At 57.0% G+C, this 18,250-nt stretch overlaps 3 protein-coding genes across 8 annotated transcripts in view; 1 reads left to right on the top strand and 2 right to left on the bottom strand.

The window, feature by feature from the left end:
* Positions 1–397: 397 nt before the first annotated feature.
* On the top strand, positions 398–2,507 carry TYSND1 (trypsin like peroxisomal matrix peptidase 1). Its single transcript, XM_061447458.1, has 4 exons — positions 398–1,526; positions 1,607–1,740; positions 1,823–2,008; positions 2,098–2,507. The coding sequence occupies exons 1-4, from the start codon at positions 520–522 to the stop codon at positions 2,307–2,309; spliced, it is 1,539 nt and encodes a 512-aa protein (XP_061303442.1). The 5' UTR covers positions 398–519; the 3' UTR covers positions 2,310–2,507.
* Positions 2,508–2,942: 435 nt separating this feature from the next.
* Positions 2,943–8,328, bottom strand: SPOCK2 (SPARC (osteonectin), cwcv and kazal like domains proteoglycan 2). The gene is made up of 10 exons (XM_061447443.1): positions 8,088–8,328; positions 5,717–5,762; positions 5,321–5,435; positions 5,136–5,238; positions 4,948–5,056; positions 4,753–4,872; positions 4,448–4,666; positions 3,877–3,939; positions 3,603–3,740; positions 2,943–3,503 (listed from the first exon to the last, which is right to left on the bottom strand). The coding sequence occupies exons 1-10, from the start codon at positions 8,292–8,294 to the stop codon at positions 3,358–3,360; spliced, it is 1,266 nt and encodes a 421-aa protein (XP_061303427.1). The 5' UTR covers positions 8,295–8,328; the 3' UTR covers positions 2,943–3,357.
* Positions 8,329–9,222: 894 nt separating this feature from the next.
* Positions 9,223–18,250, bottom strand: part of ASCC1 (activating signal cointegrator 1 complex subunit 1) — a 45,867-nt gene continuing 36,839 nt past the window's right edge. For 3 of the 6 annotated variants that reach the window (XM_061447359.1, XM_061447404.1, XM_061447411.1), the window contains one exon: positions 11,041–11,844. In XM_061447359.1, the coding sequence (XP_061303343.1) occupies positions 11,731–11,844 (114 nt within the window). In that variant the 3' untranslated portion in view covers positions 11,041–11,730. Of the gene's footprint in view, positions 9,347–11,040; positions 11,845–12,087; positions 12,420–17,689; positions 18,242–18,250 lie in introns of those variants that run through there. The other 3 variants (XR_009742264.1, XR_009742265.1, XM_061447369.1) reach the window with 3 other exon arrangements.

Raw genomic sequence — 18,250 nt, 5'->3', positions numbered from 1 at the left:
GGTACCTCTTTTGGCAAAGAAAGCGAAGCTTTGGTGCTCCCTCGTGTTGTGGACGAACAAGCCCACAGCTCAGAAGCTTCATCACCCCGAAAGGAGTGCCAGTGCCTCTGGACGAGTGGGCGCGTTGTGCCAACATTTCCCGCTCCTCGGGAGAGCAGGGAGCGAAAGCTTCCGTGAAGCAAGCGGGGCTGGACCCGGCAACATGCCGGGGAACAGAGGGACGGACGCCGGCACCCCGCCAGGGACCGACCGGTCGCGCAGGGACGGGTAAGCGGGCTCCGGTCAGGGGGCGGGGGGGCAGAGGCGTGGCCCAGGGCCGAGAGGGACCGGCCCCTGCCAGGGAGGTGGTACCGAGGCCCGGCCCAGCCCTCCCCGTCGCTGCGGGCCGCGGGGGGGCGGTGTCGCCGCGGCCGGGTCTGACTCGTTCCGCGTTGCGCTGCTTGGCACCGCCCCTCCCCGCCCCGCCGGCAGGGCTGCCCTCGGGCTGCCCCGCATGCAGCCCGCCCCGCGGCCGCCGCCATGGCGGAGGAGCAGGTCTGCTGCGCGGTCAGCGTTTCCGGCCCGACCGACGGCCCCTGGAGCTGCAGCGGTGTGGTCCTGAGCCGCGGCCCCGCGCTGGTGCTGTGCCAAGGCGCCGTCTTCGCCCCGTTTCTGCGGGACGGCCCTGCCGCCTGGGCGCAGCCCCGCGCCCTGCTGCCTGCCGCCCTCCGGCCCTGCCCGCACATCCTCGTCCTACAGCCCCTGGCGGGGACCCGCTCGCCGGCCCTCGGCCTCGACGCCCCGGCCGGCGGCCTGCAGCAGCATGAGGCCAGGCTTCTGGCCCTGGTGCCCTGTGGCGCCTTCCAGCAGGCGCTGGGGCGAGCCTTCGGGCCGGCCGAGCAGTGGCGGTTCGGCGGGGAGGCGGCGGGAGACGACCCGCGGGCCCTGCACTGGTTCGCCTGGCTGCGGGTGCCTGGCCTCGACACCCCCGGGGAGGGCTGGACAGCCCGGGCGAGCGCCAGCTGCCTGCGCAAGGGCGAGGGGCTGCTGGCCTGCGGGTCCCCGTTCGGCGCTCTCTGCCCCGACCTGTTCCTCAACACCCTGAGCAGAGGGGTGGTGAGCAACCTGGCCGGCGAGGAGAACGCCCTCATCCTGACGGACGCGCGGTGCCTGCCCGGCACTGAGGGCGGCGGGGCCTTCTTGCCCTCACCCGACGGGTCTCGCTTAGTGGCCGTCATCGCCGCCTCCTTCTGCTGGAAGGGTGCAGAGTGGGTCGGGCTCACGCTGCTCTGCTCCGTCGCCGCCATCCTGCGCAGCAGCGCCAGCGTCCTGGGCGAAGCCGGGGTCGTGGTACCGCCGGTGCCGGGACGGGTGGCCGCGGTGCCGGCAGGCGGCGGGCAGAACCCGCTGGGCTGGGTGGCGCTGGTGGAGTGCGGAGCAGCGTGGGGCTCGGGGGTGCTGCTGGCGCCGCGGCTGCTCCTCACCTGCCGGCACGTGGTAGAGGCGGGTACCCCGCTCCGAGTGACGCCGGCACCGGGCCCCGGCCGGTGAGTGCAGCTGCGTGTCCCCACCTTGTCCCCCCCCGCTGTGTGCCCCTGCCGTGACGTCTCACGTCCCGTGTCCTTAGGCCTGCCGCCACCCTCAATGGACGCGTGGTATTCACCACCGAGGAGTCGTCCCCCTTCGACGTGGCGGTGGTGGAGCTGGAGAAGAGCGTGCCCAGCTTCATCCCTCCATGCCCAGCAGACACCTTTCTCCCAGGTAAGCGGCCAGGGGACACATGGGGTGCCGGAGGGGGAGGGAAATCACCCCCTTGCACCCACCTTCTGCCTTATCATCCCAGGGGAGGAGGTGAGCGTGGTGGGGTTCGGGGCGCTGGGGCGGGCATGCGGCCCCTCGGTGACAGTGGGAATCCTGTCGGCCGTGGTGGCGGTGGCCGGGCACCCTGTCATGCTGCAGACCACCTGCGCTGTCCATGGGGGCTCCAGCGGTGGCCCCCTTGTCTCCTCCCGTAGCGGACGCCTCTTGGGTAAGCTGGAATCTCCCATGGGTGAGGGGGGCCCATGTGTGTCCCTGAGCAGGACCTGGTGACACAGGCATCACTCCTCTCCCCACCAGGGATCGTGGCCAGCAATACCCGAGACACTGGTGCGGGATCCACTTACCCCCACCTCAACTTCTGTATCCCCATCACCATCCTGCAGCCCCCCATCGCGCACTACCGCCACACCGGAGACCCTGCTGCCTTTGCTGGGCTCAACAGGGCAGGTGAGGGGGTGCGGGCGGCGTGGCGGCTCCAGCAGCAGCCGAGGCCTCCCAGCAAGCTGTGACCCCCCTGTGGGGGATTTGTGACAGGGACAGTGCTGCCCGATGCTGTCAGGACTGAGTGCCTGGACCCCAGCGGAGGGTGGGCATCCTGGGGTGGGGGACAAAGGCAGCACCTTTGCCAGCTGCTGGTGACCCCAAACTGGGGGGGAGCTTGGGGATGGTTTCATTTTCTCTCTGGAGCCATAAATGCTGCAAGTTGAGGCCCTGGTGTGCTGTGGTGCTGAGCAGCTGGGGTGGGGGAGTGCAGGTCCTGGATGGATGTGGGCTGGATTGGGGTGGTCTTGTAAGGGAGATTCTGGGTCAGGAGTGAGACTCAGTAGGGGTCATGGCTGGGAAGGGCTATAGGTTGGGGTCCAGGATCAGGAAAAGATAGTAGTTCTGGGTGCTGATATGGCTCAGGGCCCTGTGGAGGGGGAAGATGGGGCTAATTTGGGGCTGGGCTGGGGTCCTGTGCTGGGGCTGGGGTCAGGAGTAAGTATATTTGGAGAAAGGTCAGTTCCATCCTTATGTCAGCTGAATGCAGGGACCAGACCAGGGGCACCCCACCCTACCTGAGGGACAGGGGCCCACCACCAGCCCTGGCTCCCCTTACAGGAGCACGGAGGGCTTCAGGGCAGGCACGGGTGGGAGAGCGCTTGACACAGCACGGGGTATTTATTTCACAGCCGCTACACAACGCCGGGGGCCGGGGTGGCCACGCAAGCACAGCACAAGGGGGATGCGGGGCGGGGGGACAGGTTATCTACGGAGGGGGTGTTTGGTTTTGTTCCTTTTCTCCCCACGTTTATTAGCGCTGCTGGCCCGGTCGCAGGGCACGCAGCGGCGCACTAGGCCTGCTCGGCTTTACCCAAAGACAAAAAGCTCAGGTTCGCACAAGTGCAGCTCCCCGCCCCGCTCGCCCCCTCCCTGGACGAGTACCCCAATGCCCCATCCCACACAGGGCCGCGGGGGTACCCCTGCCCCACGCCACACCAGTGGTGGGGGTTCACGGGGACCCCCAGCTGGGGGGCTGCCACCCGGCTGTGCTGCCTGCCAGGATCTGCTGCTTCTCTACCAGATGTAGCCACCATCATCGCCCTCGCCTGCTTCGCCCTCCTCTTCCTCGCCTTCCTCACCCGCCTCCTCCGGCTCCTTCTCCTCCTCGTCCTCCCAGCCCACGCTGCTTCCGAAGTCACCTGAAAATCCTGCTGCCTCCTCTGCCGGGGCAAGGGGCAGAGATTCACGGCCGGGTCCTGGGGCTGTGGCCCCCTTCCCGGGCAGGGGGGTCACCCCCCGATTCCTCTCTGTGCGCTCACCGCAGTCGGGGCTGCCATGGCTGCGGGTGCCCGTCAGCTCGACACCGTGCTGGTCCACACACCAGCATTCACCGCCGCCCGGCTCACACTGCGCCCGCTGGTAGTACCCATCCTCATCACAGCTGGGGATGAAGGTGCCTGCAGGGAAGCAATGACACCCCACGGCCACCCAAACACATGCAGTGCAGGGCCCCCCACAGAGGTCCCCATCACTCCCCAGCCTGGCTGTGCAGGGCCCTGCCAGGGGACAAAGGTCCTGGGACCCCTCACTCACCCGGCTTTTTTTTAGCTGCTTCTTGGATCTGAATCTTCTCCAGCTCCCTCAGACAGGGCGGCTCTGCAGCACCCCCATATACCCTCTTAGGGTGGGCGTGCATCCCCCAGCCCTATGATGGCAGCCCTCTGACCCCACAGTGTGCATCCCCATGGTATGCATTCCCCCTCAACCGCATGGCATACAGCCCGCTGAGACCTGCAGCATGCAGCCCCCCATGGTTTGCATCCCCCCTGACCCATGGTGTACTTCCTCTTGACCCCACAGCATGCATATCCCCTACCTCCCCACCAGTGTGCTGCCCCCCCCCCCCCCCAACTCCACAGCATACATTTCCCATGACCACACAGTGTGCATCCCTTTAAATCCCATGGCATGCATCCCCCGCCATGGTGTGTATCCCCCCAGTGCACTTCCTGCCATGGCAAGCATCCCCCCCCCCCCAACCCCACAGCATGGATTCGCTATGACCCCACAATGTGCATTACCCTGACCCCTTGGCGTGCATCCTCCTGACCCCACAGCACCACCCCCAGGCATGCACCCTCTGCCCCAGCAGAACACAACGCACTTTCCCTCCAGAAGCAAAAGCACCACTCAGGAGCAGAGACACGGCCGTCCTTGGAGGTGTCGCAGGAGTTGAAGAAGGCGCGGATGCACACCTCGTACTTGTCCAGGTTGATGGCAGCCAGCTCAGCCGCCTCCAGGAAGAGATCCCCGCTCGTGTCCAGCCGGGCAAACATCCACCCCACTGCCTCCTTGCAGCTGGCTGCTACGCTCCTCTCCAGCGCTGTGGGGCAGGATGCGGCCAATGGCTGCCAGGATCCCCCTATTGAGAGTGCCCCATATCCCCTCCCCTGCAATGGGGACACGTACCAGTGGTCGGGCTGGCCGGGAGGCCGCCGGAGCCATTCTGCTTGGCATTCTCCCGCAGGAGCTGGAACCAGTCACGCAGGCGGTCACCCAGGTCGGCCAGGTCCTGCCCTGTGCATGGCTCTGGGAATGGCCCGGGGGCGGTGTCAGGCCAGGCAGGGCTCGGGGACACCCCCCGGTGCTCCCCATGCCACTCACCTTGCTTGCTGTCCATGGCAGGGCTGTGTGGGGTTGGGCAGGGGCACTGCCCCTCGCACCGCACTGTCAGCTGCTTGCTGGCCAGGCACGCCTGCTGCTCCAGCTTGCACTGCGGGGCGGCAGCGGGACATCGGCGGAGGGGACACAGCAGTGCCCCCCTCCCTGCGGTGAGGTGCCGCCATCCTTACCGCCGAGCTGTAGGTGTGGCCGTCGGAGCCGCAGACAGCAACGAGTGGTGCGGCGTGGCAGGGCTTGCAGCCCCCATGCCCCTTGGTACTCGGCAGCTTGATCCTGCGTGGGGTGAAAGGCAGGGGTCAGCGCTGGGCCCGCACCTTCACCTCTCCCAGCCAGCTCAGCCCCGCAGCCCTCCTACCTGTGCTCCAGCTTCTTGCGGCTGATGCACATGGCACGCTGGTAGCCCTGCGCCACGCACACCTTGTGCCGGCTGCATTTCACCTTCTGGCAGGGGTCCTTGGTGGTGTCCAGGGCTGGGGGGGCAGAGAGGGGCAGGTGCAGGTGGGGACCCCTCAGGGGATCCTAGCAGCAGTGGCCACCAGCCGGCCTGGCACAAAGTGCCATTCAGGCTGCAGCTGGGCAGCACCCCAGCACCAGCTGCTGCTTCCCGGCATGCACCAGCCCCAGTGATGCTCCCAGCTGGAAGGGAAAAGCCTGGGGGATGTGGGCAGAAAGTGTTCCCCCAGCCATGGTGGCTGGCACCAAGCCCCATGTGCCCCATCCCAAACCTGTCCCAGCTCCATCCCAGTGGTACCTTCATCCCCAGGCTGGTTGTCCTCCCAGCTCTTGATGTAATCATCCTGCAAAGGGGGCAGAGCCTGGATGAATGCAGGTGGTGGGAGAGGTGACACCGGGCCAGGTGTGCCACCACCCAACTTGGCCCACCGGCCCGGCAAGGCTTCTCCTACATTGCACACACACCCCCCTCCCCCCCCACCAGGAGGGGAGCAAGCAGGGGTGGGGAGCAGCCTCCCCCCCAAAAGCAGGCTGCATCAGGGCAAAGCGGCCCCTGGACGCTCACCTCCACCTCCTGGCAGCACGGCAGCGAGATGGCCCAGCCGACACCGGAAAAGAGAGAGAAAGAGAGAGCAAGAGTGCCCACCGTTAGCCCCGGGACAGCCTAAAACCTCTGCTCCTGGCCCCAGCCCAGGGCGATGGGCACCCTGTGCCAGTTCACCACCCTGACCTTCGCTGGTGCCCAAAGGTCTTTTCACCCCCCAGATGTCACACTCACCCACCCCCATTCTGGCTCAAGACCTGTAATCCTGGAGAGCCTTTATAGAGGATAAAACCTTCCCTACCATCCCTTGGCCAGCCAGGAAATGCAGGGAACAGGGATGGAAGAGGTATTAGGTGGAGGAAGCCTCCTGGGGCCCAGCAAGGCCCCACGGGATCCCTGTGGGGTGGCAGTCCTTGTGCTGCTGCCCGTTTTTTTCCATAGCAAGCCCAGGAGCAGGCTTAGACGGATGCTGCTGCCTGGGGAGGAAGGGCCGCTCCTCCAGGGTCCTGAAAGCATCCCAGGAGCCAGGAGGAGCAGTGGGGGACTCAAACCCTCCTGGCAGGCAGCATTGCTCACCCCACAGGATGCTCTGTGGTGGGTTTGGTGATAAGGCAGGAGCATCCCTGCAGCCCTGGGGAGGGCAGGCAGGGGTTTGGATGGCAGCCTGAATCAGCGGCAGCTCCGGAGGGGATGTCTCTAGCTTCAGCGCAGCAGCGTTTGCACTGCAATCGATAGCCGCGTTCCCGTGCCGTGATTAGTAACACTGCGGTGCTCAGCAGCTCCCTGCAGCGCAGCTCTCAGCACAGCCGCTGGCCTCCTCCCCGCTGCACCGCGGGTCGCGCGCCCCCCCCCCCCCCCCCCCCCTTCTAGTACTGCTTGGCCAAAACCCACATAAATCCACGGGATTTGCTTATTAATCCACGCTATCCATCGGCAATGTCACAGACCCCTGGACCCGAGAGGATCTGGCACAGCTAGGCAGGCCCCATGTGTGCTGCTAGCACCTGGGGATGGGGGTCTCTCAGCCCCAGATCCCGCGGAAATGCCCAATGCCATGGGGGTACATCCACACGTGCTCCCCCCTCGAGCATTTTGCAGGCGGCTGAGGTCCCGGGTACCCAGTGCTGCGCTGCCCAGCTGGATGCATTGCTGGTGGAGGTCCCCGGGGAGGCATTAGCCCATCCCAGGCACCCTCACCCGTGCTTTGTCCCCCTAGCTGGTTTATCTGGGGGGGTCGTGGGGCACATCTGCCGGCAGCGCATCCTTGCTCCAAGGTGAACCTGGACACGAATTTGAACAAAGACTGGAGGGGCCGGATGTGTGCCCCCTCCCCGCTCCCTCGGCTGCCGCAGGCCCCTGGACGACCCCCCTTGGCTGAGACTGCAACGACGTCGCCCCCCGGACACAAGCTGGGTGTGACATGGGGGCAAAAGTGTAAAATAATCCCAGGAAAGATCCCAAGTGCCCCAGAAAATTAAGGGCTGGAAATAGATGCCACCGAGGGCTGCGTAAAAGCTCGGGGTTAGGGGATCCAGAACCGAATGTGCCCGTCGCTTGCATCCTCCTGGCCCCTGACTCGCGTCCTCCATCCTCAGGACCGCCATCCGCCGGGACACAGCCGGCTCCGGCTCCCCGCAGGGCTCAGGGGAGCGCGGAGCAGAGGTGGCCTGACCCCCGCTGCGCTGCTACCGAGGGGCTGAGGCTAGGGCGCAGCCCCCGCGAAGGGTAGGCAGGGCCTGCCTGTGCCCTGATGCGGTGCAGTGGACAGCACACTCAGGTCCCTGGCGAGACTGGCTTTAGTGTCAAGCCCTGGCCACGGTGGCTTTGGCATTAGCCGCGCCAGGTTTGGCGATGGGCACGGTGGCGTGGCGTCGGGCACTGTGGTCTCGGCGCTGCCGAGCCGCGAGCATCCCCCGGGTACCGGGGCCGGTAGCCGCCCACGGCCGCCGCGGGAGGCAGCGGGATGCGGGCAGCGCCGAGCAGCCCCGGCCGCCTGCGACGGAGCTGGCGCCGGGGGGAGGGTCGTGCTGCGGCAACCGCAGCGGCGGGGCGGGGAGAGGGCTCCCGGTGCCCGGCGGCGCGTCCCGTTCCCCCCACCCCCGCCCCGCTGCCGGCGCGGACTCACGTCTCGGAAGCGGTTCCAGTGCTTGATCCTACCGCCGTACTGGGAGATGGAGGAGAGCCATTGCTCATCCTCCATGAAATTGCCGGGGCTCTCTCCCGCCGCGGCGGGCCCGGGGCCGGCCGCGGGGCCGGCGGCGGCGGCGGCAGCAGCGGGCAGGAGCAGGGCCAGCAAGGCCATCAGGGCGCGGAGCCCGCCGCAGCCCCGCATGCTGCCGCAGCGCCGGGGGCAGCGGGCTGCGCGGCGGGAGCGGAGCGGCGCGGTGCGGTGCGCACGGGGAGGCGCCGGCGGCGAGTGCGGCCGCGGGGCGGCACCGGGCGGCACCGGCGGGAGGGCCGGGGCGGGGCGTCCGCCGCGCCCGCCGCACCTGCGCGCCGGCACCGGGGCGGGGGAGCCGGCGGTATCGCACGGCAAGGCAAGGCACGGCTGCATCCCGGTCCCTGCCCTATCTCCCTTCATTATCCCTCATCCTGCATCCCTGGTTTCTACCACGTCCCCACAGCACCCCCCCCATCCCTTCCACATTTCCGTCGTGCAACCCACATTCTGCATTCCCAGTCCCTACTACGACCCCATCCCACACCCCCGGGGCCTGCCATGTCCCTGTCCTGCAATCCCCAACTTGCATCTCCTGACCCTGCCGTGCCCTCTATCCCCACCAAAACCCTACTCTCTATTCCATTTTCCAACTCCTGTTCTCACCCTTTATCCTCTGTCCCCGCCATGTCCCCACCCTGCATCCCCCATCTTTTACCCCATCACTCCCATGCCACCCTGTGATCCCTTGGCCACCCCAGCACTGCATTTTGGGGCTCCAGGAAGGATGTCAACCCCAGCCCAGAGGAAGGCCACCTAGCAAAGCAAGGCAGGCTAGTTTCACACCACTGCTTTTGGGGTTTCCCTCCTCTCAGCCCAGGGAAGGCAGGCAGGCAGGGCAGGCATGGGGCCACTTGCAGGGACATCTCTGCTGAGGCTTCGCAAGGAAGGATGGTGACAGCTCACTCCAGCATTTCCTCACAGGAGAAGCAGCAGCTAGAGGCCATGGAAGCAGCAAAGCTGACCCTCACAGAGGCTGCTGCATTTGGAAATAAAGCTGGATTTAAGAAAATTGTTATTTTCAACTATGGTTGATGAACTGTGCTCCTGACCTGGGCTCCAATGAGTCTTGCTGCTGAGCAAAATGACGGCATACAGCAACTTCCTTCCTCTGTGCGCTAAGGACGCAGGGATCTGCAAGCAGGGTGGCTAGCCTCCAATGCAGCCTAGGTGGGAAAAGAAGCGGAGCAGCAGATTTCAGTTTTAACAAGATTTAGGCAAGCTCTAAAGCATCAGATTATATTTTACAAAGCCATAACACTGCCTGGTTTAATGGGATTTCAATTCATTGGTGCAGGACCATGCATAAACCAGTTTTATCATGCTCAGTATCGAATTGTTTAATTATATTTATGAACAATGATAGATGATAATCCATCATGGTATATGTTCTTCTGGTCCCCACCCCCAAAAAGCAGTAGTTGTGTTTTATTTATGTGAGTAGCTCCCTTGTGTAAGGGTGAGGGGATACAACACTCAACTCTGTCCTCTTCATTTCTGTAAGTGCTCTTGTTTCAAAAGCACTGCCAGCAAAGCAGAGCTGCCACTCCACCAGACTCATGTGCGTGCTTAACATTATACAAGGGGATCAAGCGAGGTGTGAATTTAAGTACACACACAACAGTTTGCTGGATCACAGCCTAACCTATGACTCCACAGATGAGAGAAAAAGACCAGAACTCTTAATTCTGCCCGGGAACACGGGTGTGAAACGAATTTAGCCGTGCCAGGCTAGAGCAGCGGGATAAGCTGCTTACCACCGAAATTCAACCAACTTCCAAATGCTCACAGAAATAATTGTCCTTAAAACACGTCTGCACTAGTGGGAAGTGGAGGAGTATCCTTAGATCAGCCCCTTCCTTGTAGAAAAGTCGTGTTTGCCTCCATGCCAAGATGCTGTTCAGGTCAAAGCTAGTCCCACATTAGGGAGGTGAGAGGGCTCACTCCCAAGGCCAGCTGCACTGTGAGCCCACCTCAGTGAAGAACAACTCGAAATCACCCAGAAGCTCTCTGAGGTATATCTCTCTTCCTGCACAGGCAGCACGGCTGGTGGCTGTGCAAGTAGCTCCCAGGTCTGTTCTTTGGGTGGCTGACGACATTTGCCGAGTACCTCTTCAGGCTGGCGGAAAGATGACAGAAACTGGTGTCAAGTGCTCTCAGCACCTCCTTGCATCGGGCTGCTAGCGAGCATGCCAGTGCTCTGCTTGCTGAGGAAACAGTTTCAAGTGACCTGTCTTCCTTCACTTCAAGAGCACAAAGGCATTTAATTTGGCTGCAAGAAAAAGCAGAGACAAAAAGCCCCATGGCTGTAATTGGGTGCAAACACGGATGCCACAGTAAAAGGCAACCAGCACAACCACATATGACTTGATTTCCTGGCAAGCAGGCTTGAAGGCAGAGATAGTCAGTTTGGTCTTGGAAACACAACTGGCAACGCATTTTGGGGAAAAAAAGAAAGCCACTCCAAGTCCTGACCATCTCCAACTGCTGCTCAGGCATGCAGTCAGAGCACAGCCACACCAGCTCATTTTGGGAGGAAGGAGATGGGATTAAAACCTCTTATAAACAATCACTACTAAAAGTGGGTGCTGAGGGAGCAGCCCCATCCCTAGCTAACACACTCTCCGCTCCAATGACAGCGTAATTACACATTCATGGCAGCAACTAGGAAGGGGCAGTAGCAGCCGCCGTCACTGCCAGGCTGTTGCAGAATAACTAAACACCAGCATCTTCTATTTTTCAAACCGTTCATCCTCAGGCAAGTTGAAAGCTTGTGTTGCTGTTCTTACTGAACATGTTGATTTACAAGAGCAAACAGTTGTCTTCAGATCTCTGAAACAATCACAATGGTATCAAAGAGTTTTGCGCTCCTTTTAACAGAGAAACCACCTACAAGGCATATATTTTTTGTCATGCTCCAAAATGGTCACTGGAAAAAGCTCCTACCATAAATGCTTTCTTATTAACATAGTTGTCTGCTGGAAGTTTAATTACAGAAACTATCAATGCAACAGGAAATAAACACTTTGCTTTTGAAGGGAATTACTTTATTTGGAGATCTACATCACACAGGCACACTGCTGGAGATCCAAGCAATGCTTGACCTCAATATCCTTAAATCATGCTCCAGGGATCAATCTTGGATTTTAAATACTTATTTCAAGAACAAACTCCCTTCTTCTGAAAGAAAGCTATGCTTAAACACCAGTGATGCCCCAAAAGCCACCTGCACCAGTTTTTCTAGTTGTTTTTTTGGAAAACGAACAGGCCACAGACATCACATGGGCACCTTTGCAACATTTCCACTACCAATGGGGAAAGGAGGTGGAAGGATTCCTGTTCCCCTGCAAGGGAGCACAAGCAGTATGTGTAGGAAAAGCTCCGGGGGAATGCCACGGTTCCCAGCTGCAGTGTGCTTTCAAGGAGTGATGAGGCATTCCTGACGGAGTTCCCAGGTTCCTATCCAAAATTTGTGTCCCATAAAAACATTTCACTGAAGAACATGTGCGTCTGCACAGAGTGAACCTGCTGCAGTAACCACATTGCCGCTTCAGAACATCAGCTGCCCAGATGTTGCATAGTAGCCAGAGGCATCTGAGGAGAACCTCTGGGAAAGTCGCACTGAGTCCAGCTGCACCTCTCCAAAGTAGAAGTTCTCGAAGAGCTGAAAGAGAGGAGAAAAAAATGTCTGAGTGACACCTACAGAAATGCAACCTGCACCTGGCCCAGGGACTGCTCACAAGAGCTGACCCTGCAAAACCCCTCTACTCACAGACCTGGTTTGCCTTTAATTAAACTATTCTTTAAATTATTGCCCCCTCTGAAGACTGCATTTAGCCTTTAAAGGAATCAGGGTAGGAAATGAACACCTCTTTTCTACAGCAGCAGTTGCTCACACCTTCCCTACCTTGCTTTCTGACTGTGCCTCATTTAGGGAGCTTGGGGAAGCTACCGACCAGCCTGAAGGCCATCACTCCCAGGTGTCTCTTCAGGTTGTAGGCTCCACAGGAGCAGGGATTGAGGCCAGGGTGTTTTTACAAAGCCACAGGATGTACGACTTAACAGTTATGGCTCAGTTCTAACTCAAGCTAGCAGGCTAGAGGTGCAAGGTTCTTCATCCCAGTACTGACCCCACTTTGTTCAACAAATCCTTCTTTGTTCAGCAAAGACCTGAGTGCAAATTAATGAAAGCAAGCCAACTCAGGGACCCGGAGGCATGTCTCTGCTGATTAATCCAGTCTATGAAGCAGATCAAAAAAATGACATCAGAATTTCTTACAGGGAAGTTCATCAATACTGCTAGAAAGGTACCGTGTCCAAGAATAAAGTGCTCCTCCCATTCCATTAAGATGCAGGAAATTGCTCTACCTGGAAACATCAGTCGTGCCTTAGGAAAAGCTTTTCAGTGAAGATGCTAATTTCAAAACTTCACTTAACAGGAGCACTGTGAGTTGCCGAGGGCCTGAGCAGCGACATCTCCTCACTGCTGAGATCTTTGAAATGTCCATTCCATCTGTCTCCTATTGAATTTTCTATCTGTCCCTGCAGGCGTTAGCTCAAGACAGTCTCACACCCCTTCCTGCCATTACAGAAGGCACAAATGCTAAGGCTAACGGCCAGCAAAAGCCAATGCATTAATTACAAGGCATCCTCCGAGAGCCAGTGGTGCATCAATTCCTCCATACAGCAAATGACTGAAACCCCAAATACCTAGTTAGCATCTGAAAGGCTGTACTTCACTTCCTCCAAAAAGGCATTTGACTTGCCTGGGCTGATTTGGGCACAACTGCTCTTTTGTTGGCTCTCCCAAGGGTACTGTATTTTGCAAATACCTCTTTTTTCCACATGGGAACCAGCTAGACTTCTTTCAGGACAATTCCTGGTTTCATTGTCACTGGTCCACAAAGGAAAAGTGCCCTAGGGAAAGTGATTCCTTGCCCATCTTCAGGACAGAGCAAGCAGGGCTTTGGCCAGGGAGCACCACCAAGGTAAGTGGGTCACAGACCAGACATCAGGCACCATGATGAATCCAGCCCTTGCTCCAGACCGCCAGCTTATCCAGACTGCTCTCCACTCAGGGTTTGGCTGAGGCCAGCAATTCCTCATCAACACACAGTCAGAATGGCATCTCTGAAGACAAGGGGTATTTATGTGTGCCGAGCCAGCTCTCGGCGATTGCCAAGACCCTGCTTCAGTTTGAAACGGCTGCAGCTGCAGTCAGACGTGCTGCAGAGCACTTACTGCCAGCAGCCCACCTGCCAGGGACCACCCTCTCCTTCCTGGATCTGCCTGTGTGGTAGCACAGGCAGTCAACCCCAAACTGCTTCTGCAAAAAGCCTCTGGGTTAGCACAAACACCGCAAAGAACAGGGTTTCTCTGCACTGGACCATTCAGTCACAGTATGCCTGATGAGGAGAGGTGGTGGGAAGCCTCCAGCTCACCTGCACCTCCCCACAGCTCAACCTGCCTTGGGATGTGCCTTGGGGTTACACTAGTCCCTTAAGACTCTAGCACTTAGTTTGCACAGGGCCCTAAGTAATTCATCACTAATCACTCAGACTCATAGTAAGCTGCAATTCACTGCCAGCTCTTCTGAGTTCCTACTTGGCAGGAGCTAGGCACCCACCACAGGGGTCACCCAGGTCCCTGTCCCAGCAAGAGGCCCTACTGCAGTAGCCGGGCTTCAAGCACTGTGTGCGCAGCTCCATGCAGCCGCTGCTCTAAAGCAGGGCACCCTATTGAAAGAAGCTGTACTAAAGGAGCATCCCAAACAGGGAGAGGAAGAAAAGAGAGAAGAGAAATTACTACAGCCATGCAAACTCCATTTGATACAATTAAAGATTTATACAATTAAAGATTAATTATGTTCCCAAAAACCTGCGTAGTTCACGTTAGATGACTTAGGATAGAATGTCTCATTAATAAGAGATGGTAGTAAAAAGGCCGGGGGGTTGGTCTGCCTTCTCTTTTTGTTTTGACTGATCTCAGAAGGAAGGATGACTTCCAGCTCTTGAAGGCTTGCTGCAGTGCTTGCTCCCAGCATGCCCACCCACCCCAAACCTTAACACCTGTCTTTCAAATCTACACTCGTTCCCTGACAGAGCACTCTCCATCCAGGAAAAAGGGAAGCCATTTCTCTCCACTCCTAATAGAGAGAGCGCTAGGTGTGCTGGGAAGCAAGGGGATAGTAGGATTTGAAAAGGATTTTTTTTTTTTTTAAGAGAAGGGGGATGAGACACATTTACTTCTGCAGAATGAAGGCTTTGCAAGCATGAAGAAAACAACAAACTACTGGGATGTGCCAGTCCCTTCAGCAGCCCTGGAGGTCAAACCTTTATACAAAAACAGCCATAGGAAGAGTCTTTCAAATACTTGTTTATACTATCACTTGCACACCACAACCTGTTTTTCTTACAAAACACGTGTACTTATATGATTCTACTTCAAAGCAAAAATTAGTTAATAAGACAAACCCTCCCCCTCTTGCCTCACACAGCCTCAGGCACATTGGACCAGAAAGACAATCAGGAAGTCCCAGAAGACACTGCCCAGGTCAAGGGCACTCCATTTGTACACTGCTGAAAAGTGAAGCAAAACCCTTGTACCAAAGCACTTTGTATTCCCTTGGCTTTTTTAAGGCACACGACCTCTCATGTGTCCGAGTGTGCATGTGTTTCCCAGGGAGAATGCTGCTAGAACTATTGATTTTTGGTAATGTAGCAGTACTTTCTGAGAGTAAACATGCTACAAGATTTAGAGGACAACCACAGACATTTTTTTTGCTCTCTTTTCAAGCTGGCTTCTCACTGATGCTCCTTTGCTCCCTGAGGCTTTCCATAACAGAAGCCACTGGAGAGCAGGTTTGGGGATCACAGCTGAGCCACTGTATGGCCAAGATCTGCCTCAGGCAATGGGGAGGGAGACCCCTCAAACATCATCCTCGGAGACCCCCAAAACATCAGGAGCTGGCTTCCCCTCATGAAAGCATGCTGTGCTCGGGTCCCCAGGGGCTTGGGAAACGATTTCAGAAGACCAAGGCTCTGCTTTCGACTTTCACTTCTATTTATCTTGGGGAGAAGCCAAGCAGAGCTGAGAAAGATATTTATATCTCCCCCCTTTCCCCAGCCACCACGGAAACGCTCTGGTTTCGGAGGAGGCCTGTAGCACTGCTGATGAAATGCCTCCAATAAAAGCATTTTAGCATTTTTTATTCTGGGCCAGGACAGAAGATACCTGGAAGTTGTTATGCTTCATGCACAAATGCTGACAACCCTAACGCTCGTCTCCCTCCTGCCCTTTCCCATGGGTGCCAAGGGCCCACCTTTCTCCAGAAAGGCTGCTAAGAGCACGAAGAGGTGCAGATCAGGAGCAGCGAGGAGGGAGATGGAGGGAGGAAAAACATAATCACCAGCATGGTTACCGAAAGCCGTATCATTTGATTGGAGTGGGACGTGAGGCTCAGCAAAAGCACGGTAATTCTATAAATCCAAAACCACTGAAGGATTTATGTCCCCACTGCTTAAAGAATAGGGTAGGGGGTGGGGATTTTTTTTTTTTTAATTTTATAAATGAAAATGAACCTGATGGAAGTAAAGGTCACCTTATGAAGCCAACACTATACACGCCGTGCAAGCGTGTAAACTTCCAACAAGGGAATAGCACTTACCAGACTAAGTGCCCTCTGTCTCCCAGCTGCCTTCCCAAATTAAATTAGAACCGAATAAGGAAAGAGCGTTGTTAACACCTCTAAGCAAATGTGCCAGAGATGTGCCCTCCTTTTCAAACCACAGGCGAAGGCTCAGAAACTGCATAGTGAGTATGCCTAGAAGGACACAGCATCTCCCATAGGGAGGAACTGGGTGCCTAGTGAGCAGCGCAGCGTCCTCCCAGGAGCAGCATCCCCAGGACATGCAGGGGATGGCAGGGGTTGCAGGTGAAAGCTGTTACCCCTGAGAGAGGGAGTGTACTTATGCATGGGTAACCAATAGTTCATATGTCAGCCTGCAAACTACTGCAGACCCACATGTGCAAGTGCTTCTCCTCCCTGTGCCTTCTGGGGGTCGGGTCCAAGGACACAACTGTGGAGGTAATCATGAAAGTCAAGGTAGCCCTGCGGTAGCTCCGAGAAAGCAAGCTTTTCTCTATTTCTCCCCCAAAAGTAATGTATTCTGAGCCTGGAAAAGCCAGCAGCACACCTGTCATTTCTAACACCCCAGTTTCTCTCATTTAAGGCAATTCTGTTCAGATGTTGGAAACTCTTCTTCCTCTAAGATCCGTTCCCCTCTATTACCTACAAATTACACACCAAGGTCTCCCTTGGGGTGCAGCAATCATTTTCTGAAGGAAGACAGAGGCTGAAGACTTATTTTGGGATAGAAAGAATCACAAATATCAAACCACTCTCTCCTTGCAAACCTGAGCCAAAAATGCTAGTACCAACTTCAGCCCCCAAACCACAACTTCCATATCAAAGGCAGAGCAATGGATGCATCTTTCATACATTTTTTCCGCTTTTACTTAAGCCTGTAAATTAAGTTTTACCAAAACACTGTAGAAACAAATGCAAAGGAGGATGATTCCTCAATGAAGCAGTTAAAATGTGTGTCTAAATGATGTTGTGTTCCTGAGCGCAGGTATTTTGTCAAGCAGCCACCCTTGGGGGCTCGCTTCCCATGGACAACCCTCCCAGAATGAGACAGCACCTTTGTGTTCAAACCTGGAAACAACAGTAATAATACACAGTGCTAATATACGTAAGGACAGCGGCAACGCGTTTCAGCTCCGGTTATGAACAGCGGAGATGCCAACACAAACCAGTGCTTTTAAATCACCTGTCATGGGCTCAACAAGCATAAGAAATATTAACGGATTCGCCTGGAGAGGCACTGGGCAGCAGGAGGACAAAATAAGTCCAGACAAGGGAAGGAAGTAAGAGGTATTTAAAACTTCCTTCACGTAATCTCTGGCTTGCAGTCACACTGCCTGGCCTGGATTTTGCTGCTACCATCAGGATTATTGATCAGCTTTTAAAGCCTTACATCGTCTATGGTAGTCAGCCAAAAAGGACCCTTCCTGAATTAATAAAAAGTCCAAGCAGCTCTGCTGAGAGCCTCAGCGCTCAGAAATGCTGAGGGAACAGCGATTCATTGCAGTGCCTTGCAATTAAAAAATACCACCAAAGAGCAGCATTATCACAGGATAAAATGCATCACAGGATAAAACACACACATAACCCCCAGTCTGCGGGGAGCTCACTTTGTTGTGAACTCCAGCCACAGAAAGCAGTGCCTTAGGGTAGGGGTATTATAGATTAACAGTACAAAACTGTCCCTGGTGAATCAGCACTGCAGGCGAGCAGAGGCATGTAATGTCATTAGCCTGTGACCAATCAGCCTAGGAAACCTGTCTGCTCTCAGCAGGGACCTGGAAGCAGACAGTTTTCCATTTTATGTATCTGGAATGAGCACAGAAATTAACAACTTCTGAAATATGGGAAGGAAGAAGCTCACAGCTCCAGGAACCTATGGCTGCGGCCGAGCTCACTGTCATTCCTGCCGCACAGTCTACACTGAGCATGGGACACCAGCAATCCCTTCTCCTCTGTTTCACCTGGGTTGAAGGTGTTTATCCACCAAAAGATCCCCTCCAGGAAGTCCTACAAACAGGCTGATCACCACTTGTCTCTGCCTCCGTGGCAGAACATGTGCAGGAGGATCACTTCTGACACGCAACCCAGCACTGTGGCTCTGCAAGATCGCACCAGGAATCAGGGTCCAGCAGCAGAGAGCAGAACCGAAAGAGCGCAAATGAGATTAAACTCAAGCTTCGGAGGAGCCGCAGGCTTTACAGCTTCATCTGCTCTGCACACAGTTACAACAGTCACCAACTCACCCAGCAGCATCTGCTACCCCCTGGCATGTCTTGATCAGGAGCAGTGGTGAATGAACGAACAAACTCAGAAAGCTGGGAGGGATGGACAGTCCTTTTCCATGGGAAATCAGCATGCTATGCTGTTGTTATCCCCTTCAGAGAAGCGAAGCAAACAAAATCCCAAGTACCCGCTGACAAGC

Source organism: Pezoporus flaviventris, unplaced genomic scaffold (assembly GCF_033815535.1).
Source record: "Pezoporus flaviventris isolate CSIRO_AGI_PZ_B2104156 unplaced genomic scaffold, CSIRO_AGI_Pfla_v1 ptg000001l, whole genome shotgun sequence".
Lineage (NCBI taxonomy): Eukaryota > Metazoa > Chordata > Aves > Psittaciformes > Psittacidae > Pezoporus > Pezoporus flaviventris.
This window is presented reverse-complemented; position numbering and strand designations above follow the sequence as displayed.

Bases quoted from the DNA above. Each gene is read 5' to 3' on its own strand.
- TYSND1 (XM_061447458.1), top strand. From the start codon at position 520: ATGGCGGAGGAGCAGGTCTGCTGCGCGGTCAGCGTTTCCGGCCCGACC. The intron at 1,527-1,606 runs GTGAGTGCAGCT...CCGTGTCCTTAG, and splicing joins CCGGCACCGGGCCCCGGCCG to GCCTGCCGCCACCCTCAATG. The intron at 1,741-1,822 runs GTAAGCGGCCAG...TTATCATCCCAG, and splicing joins AGCAGACACCTTTCTCCCAG to GGGAGGAGGTGAGCGTGGTG.
- SPOCK2 (XM_061447443.1), bottom strand. From the start codon at position 8,294: ATGCGGGGCTGCGGCGGGCTCCGCGCCCTGATGGCCTTGCTGGCCCTG. The intron at 3,741-3,876 runs GTGAGTGAGGGG...GCTTCCCTGCAG, and splicing joins AGCAGCTAAAAAAAAGCCGG to GCACCTTCATCCCCAGCTGT. The intron at 3,504-3,602 runs GTGAGCGCACAG...TTGCCCCGGCAG, and splicing joins CCATGGCAGCCCCGACTGCG to AGGAGGCAGCAGGATTTTCA.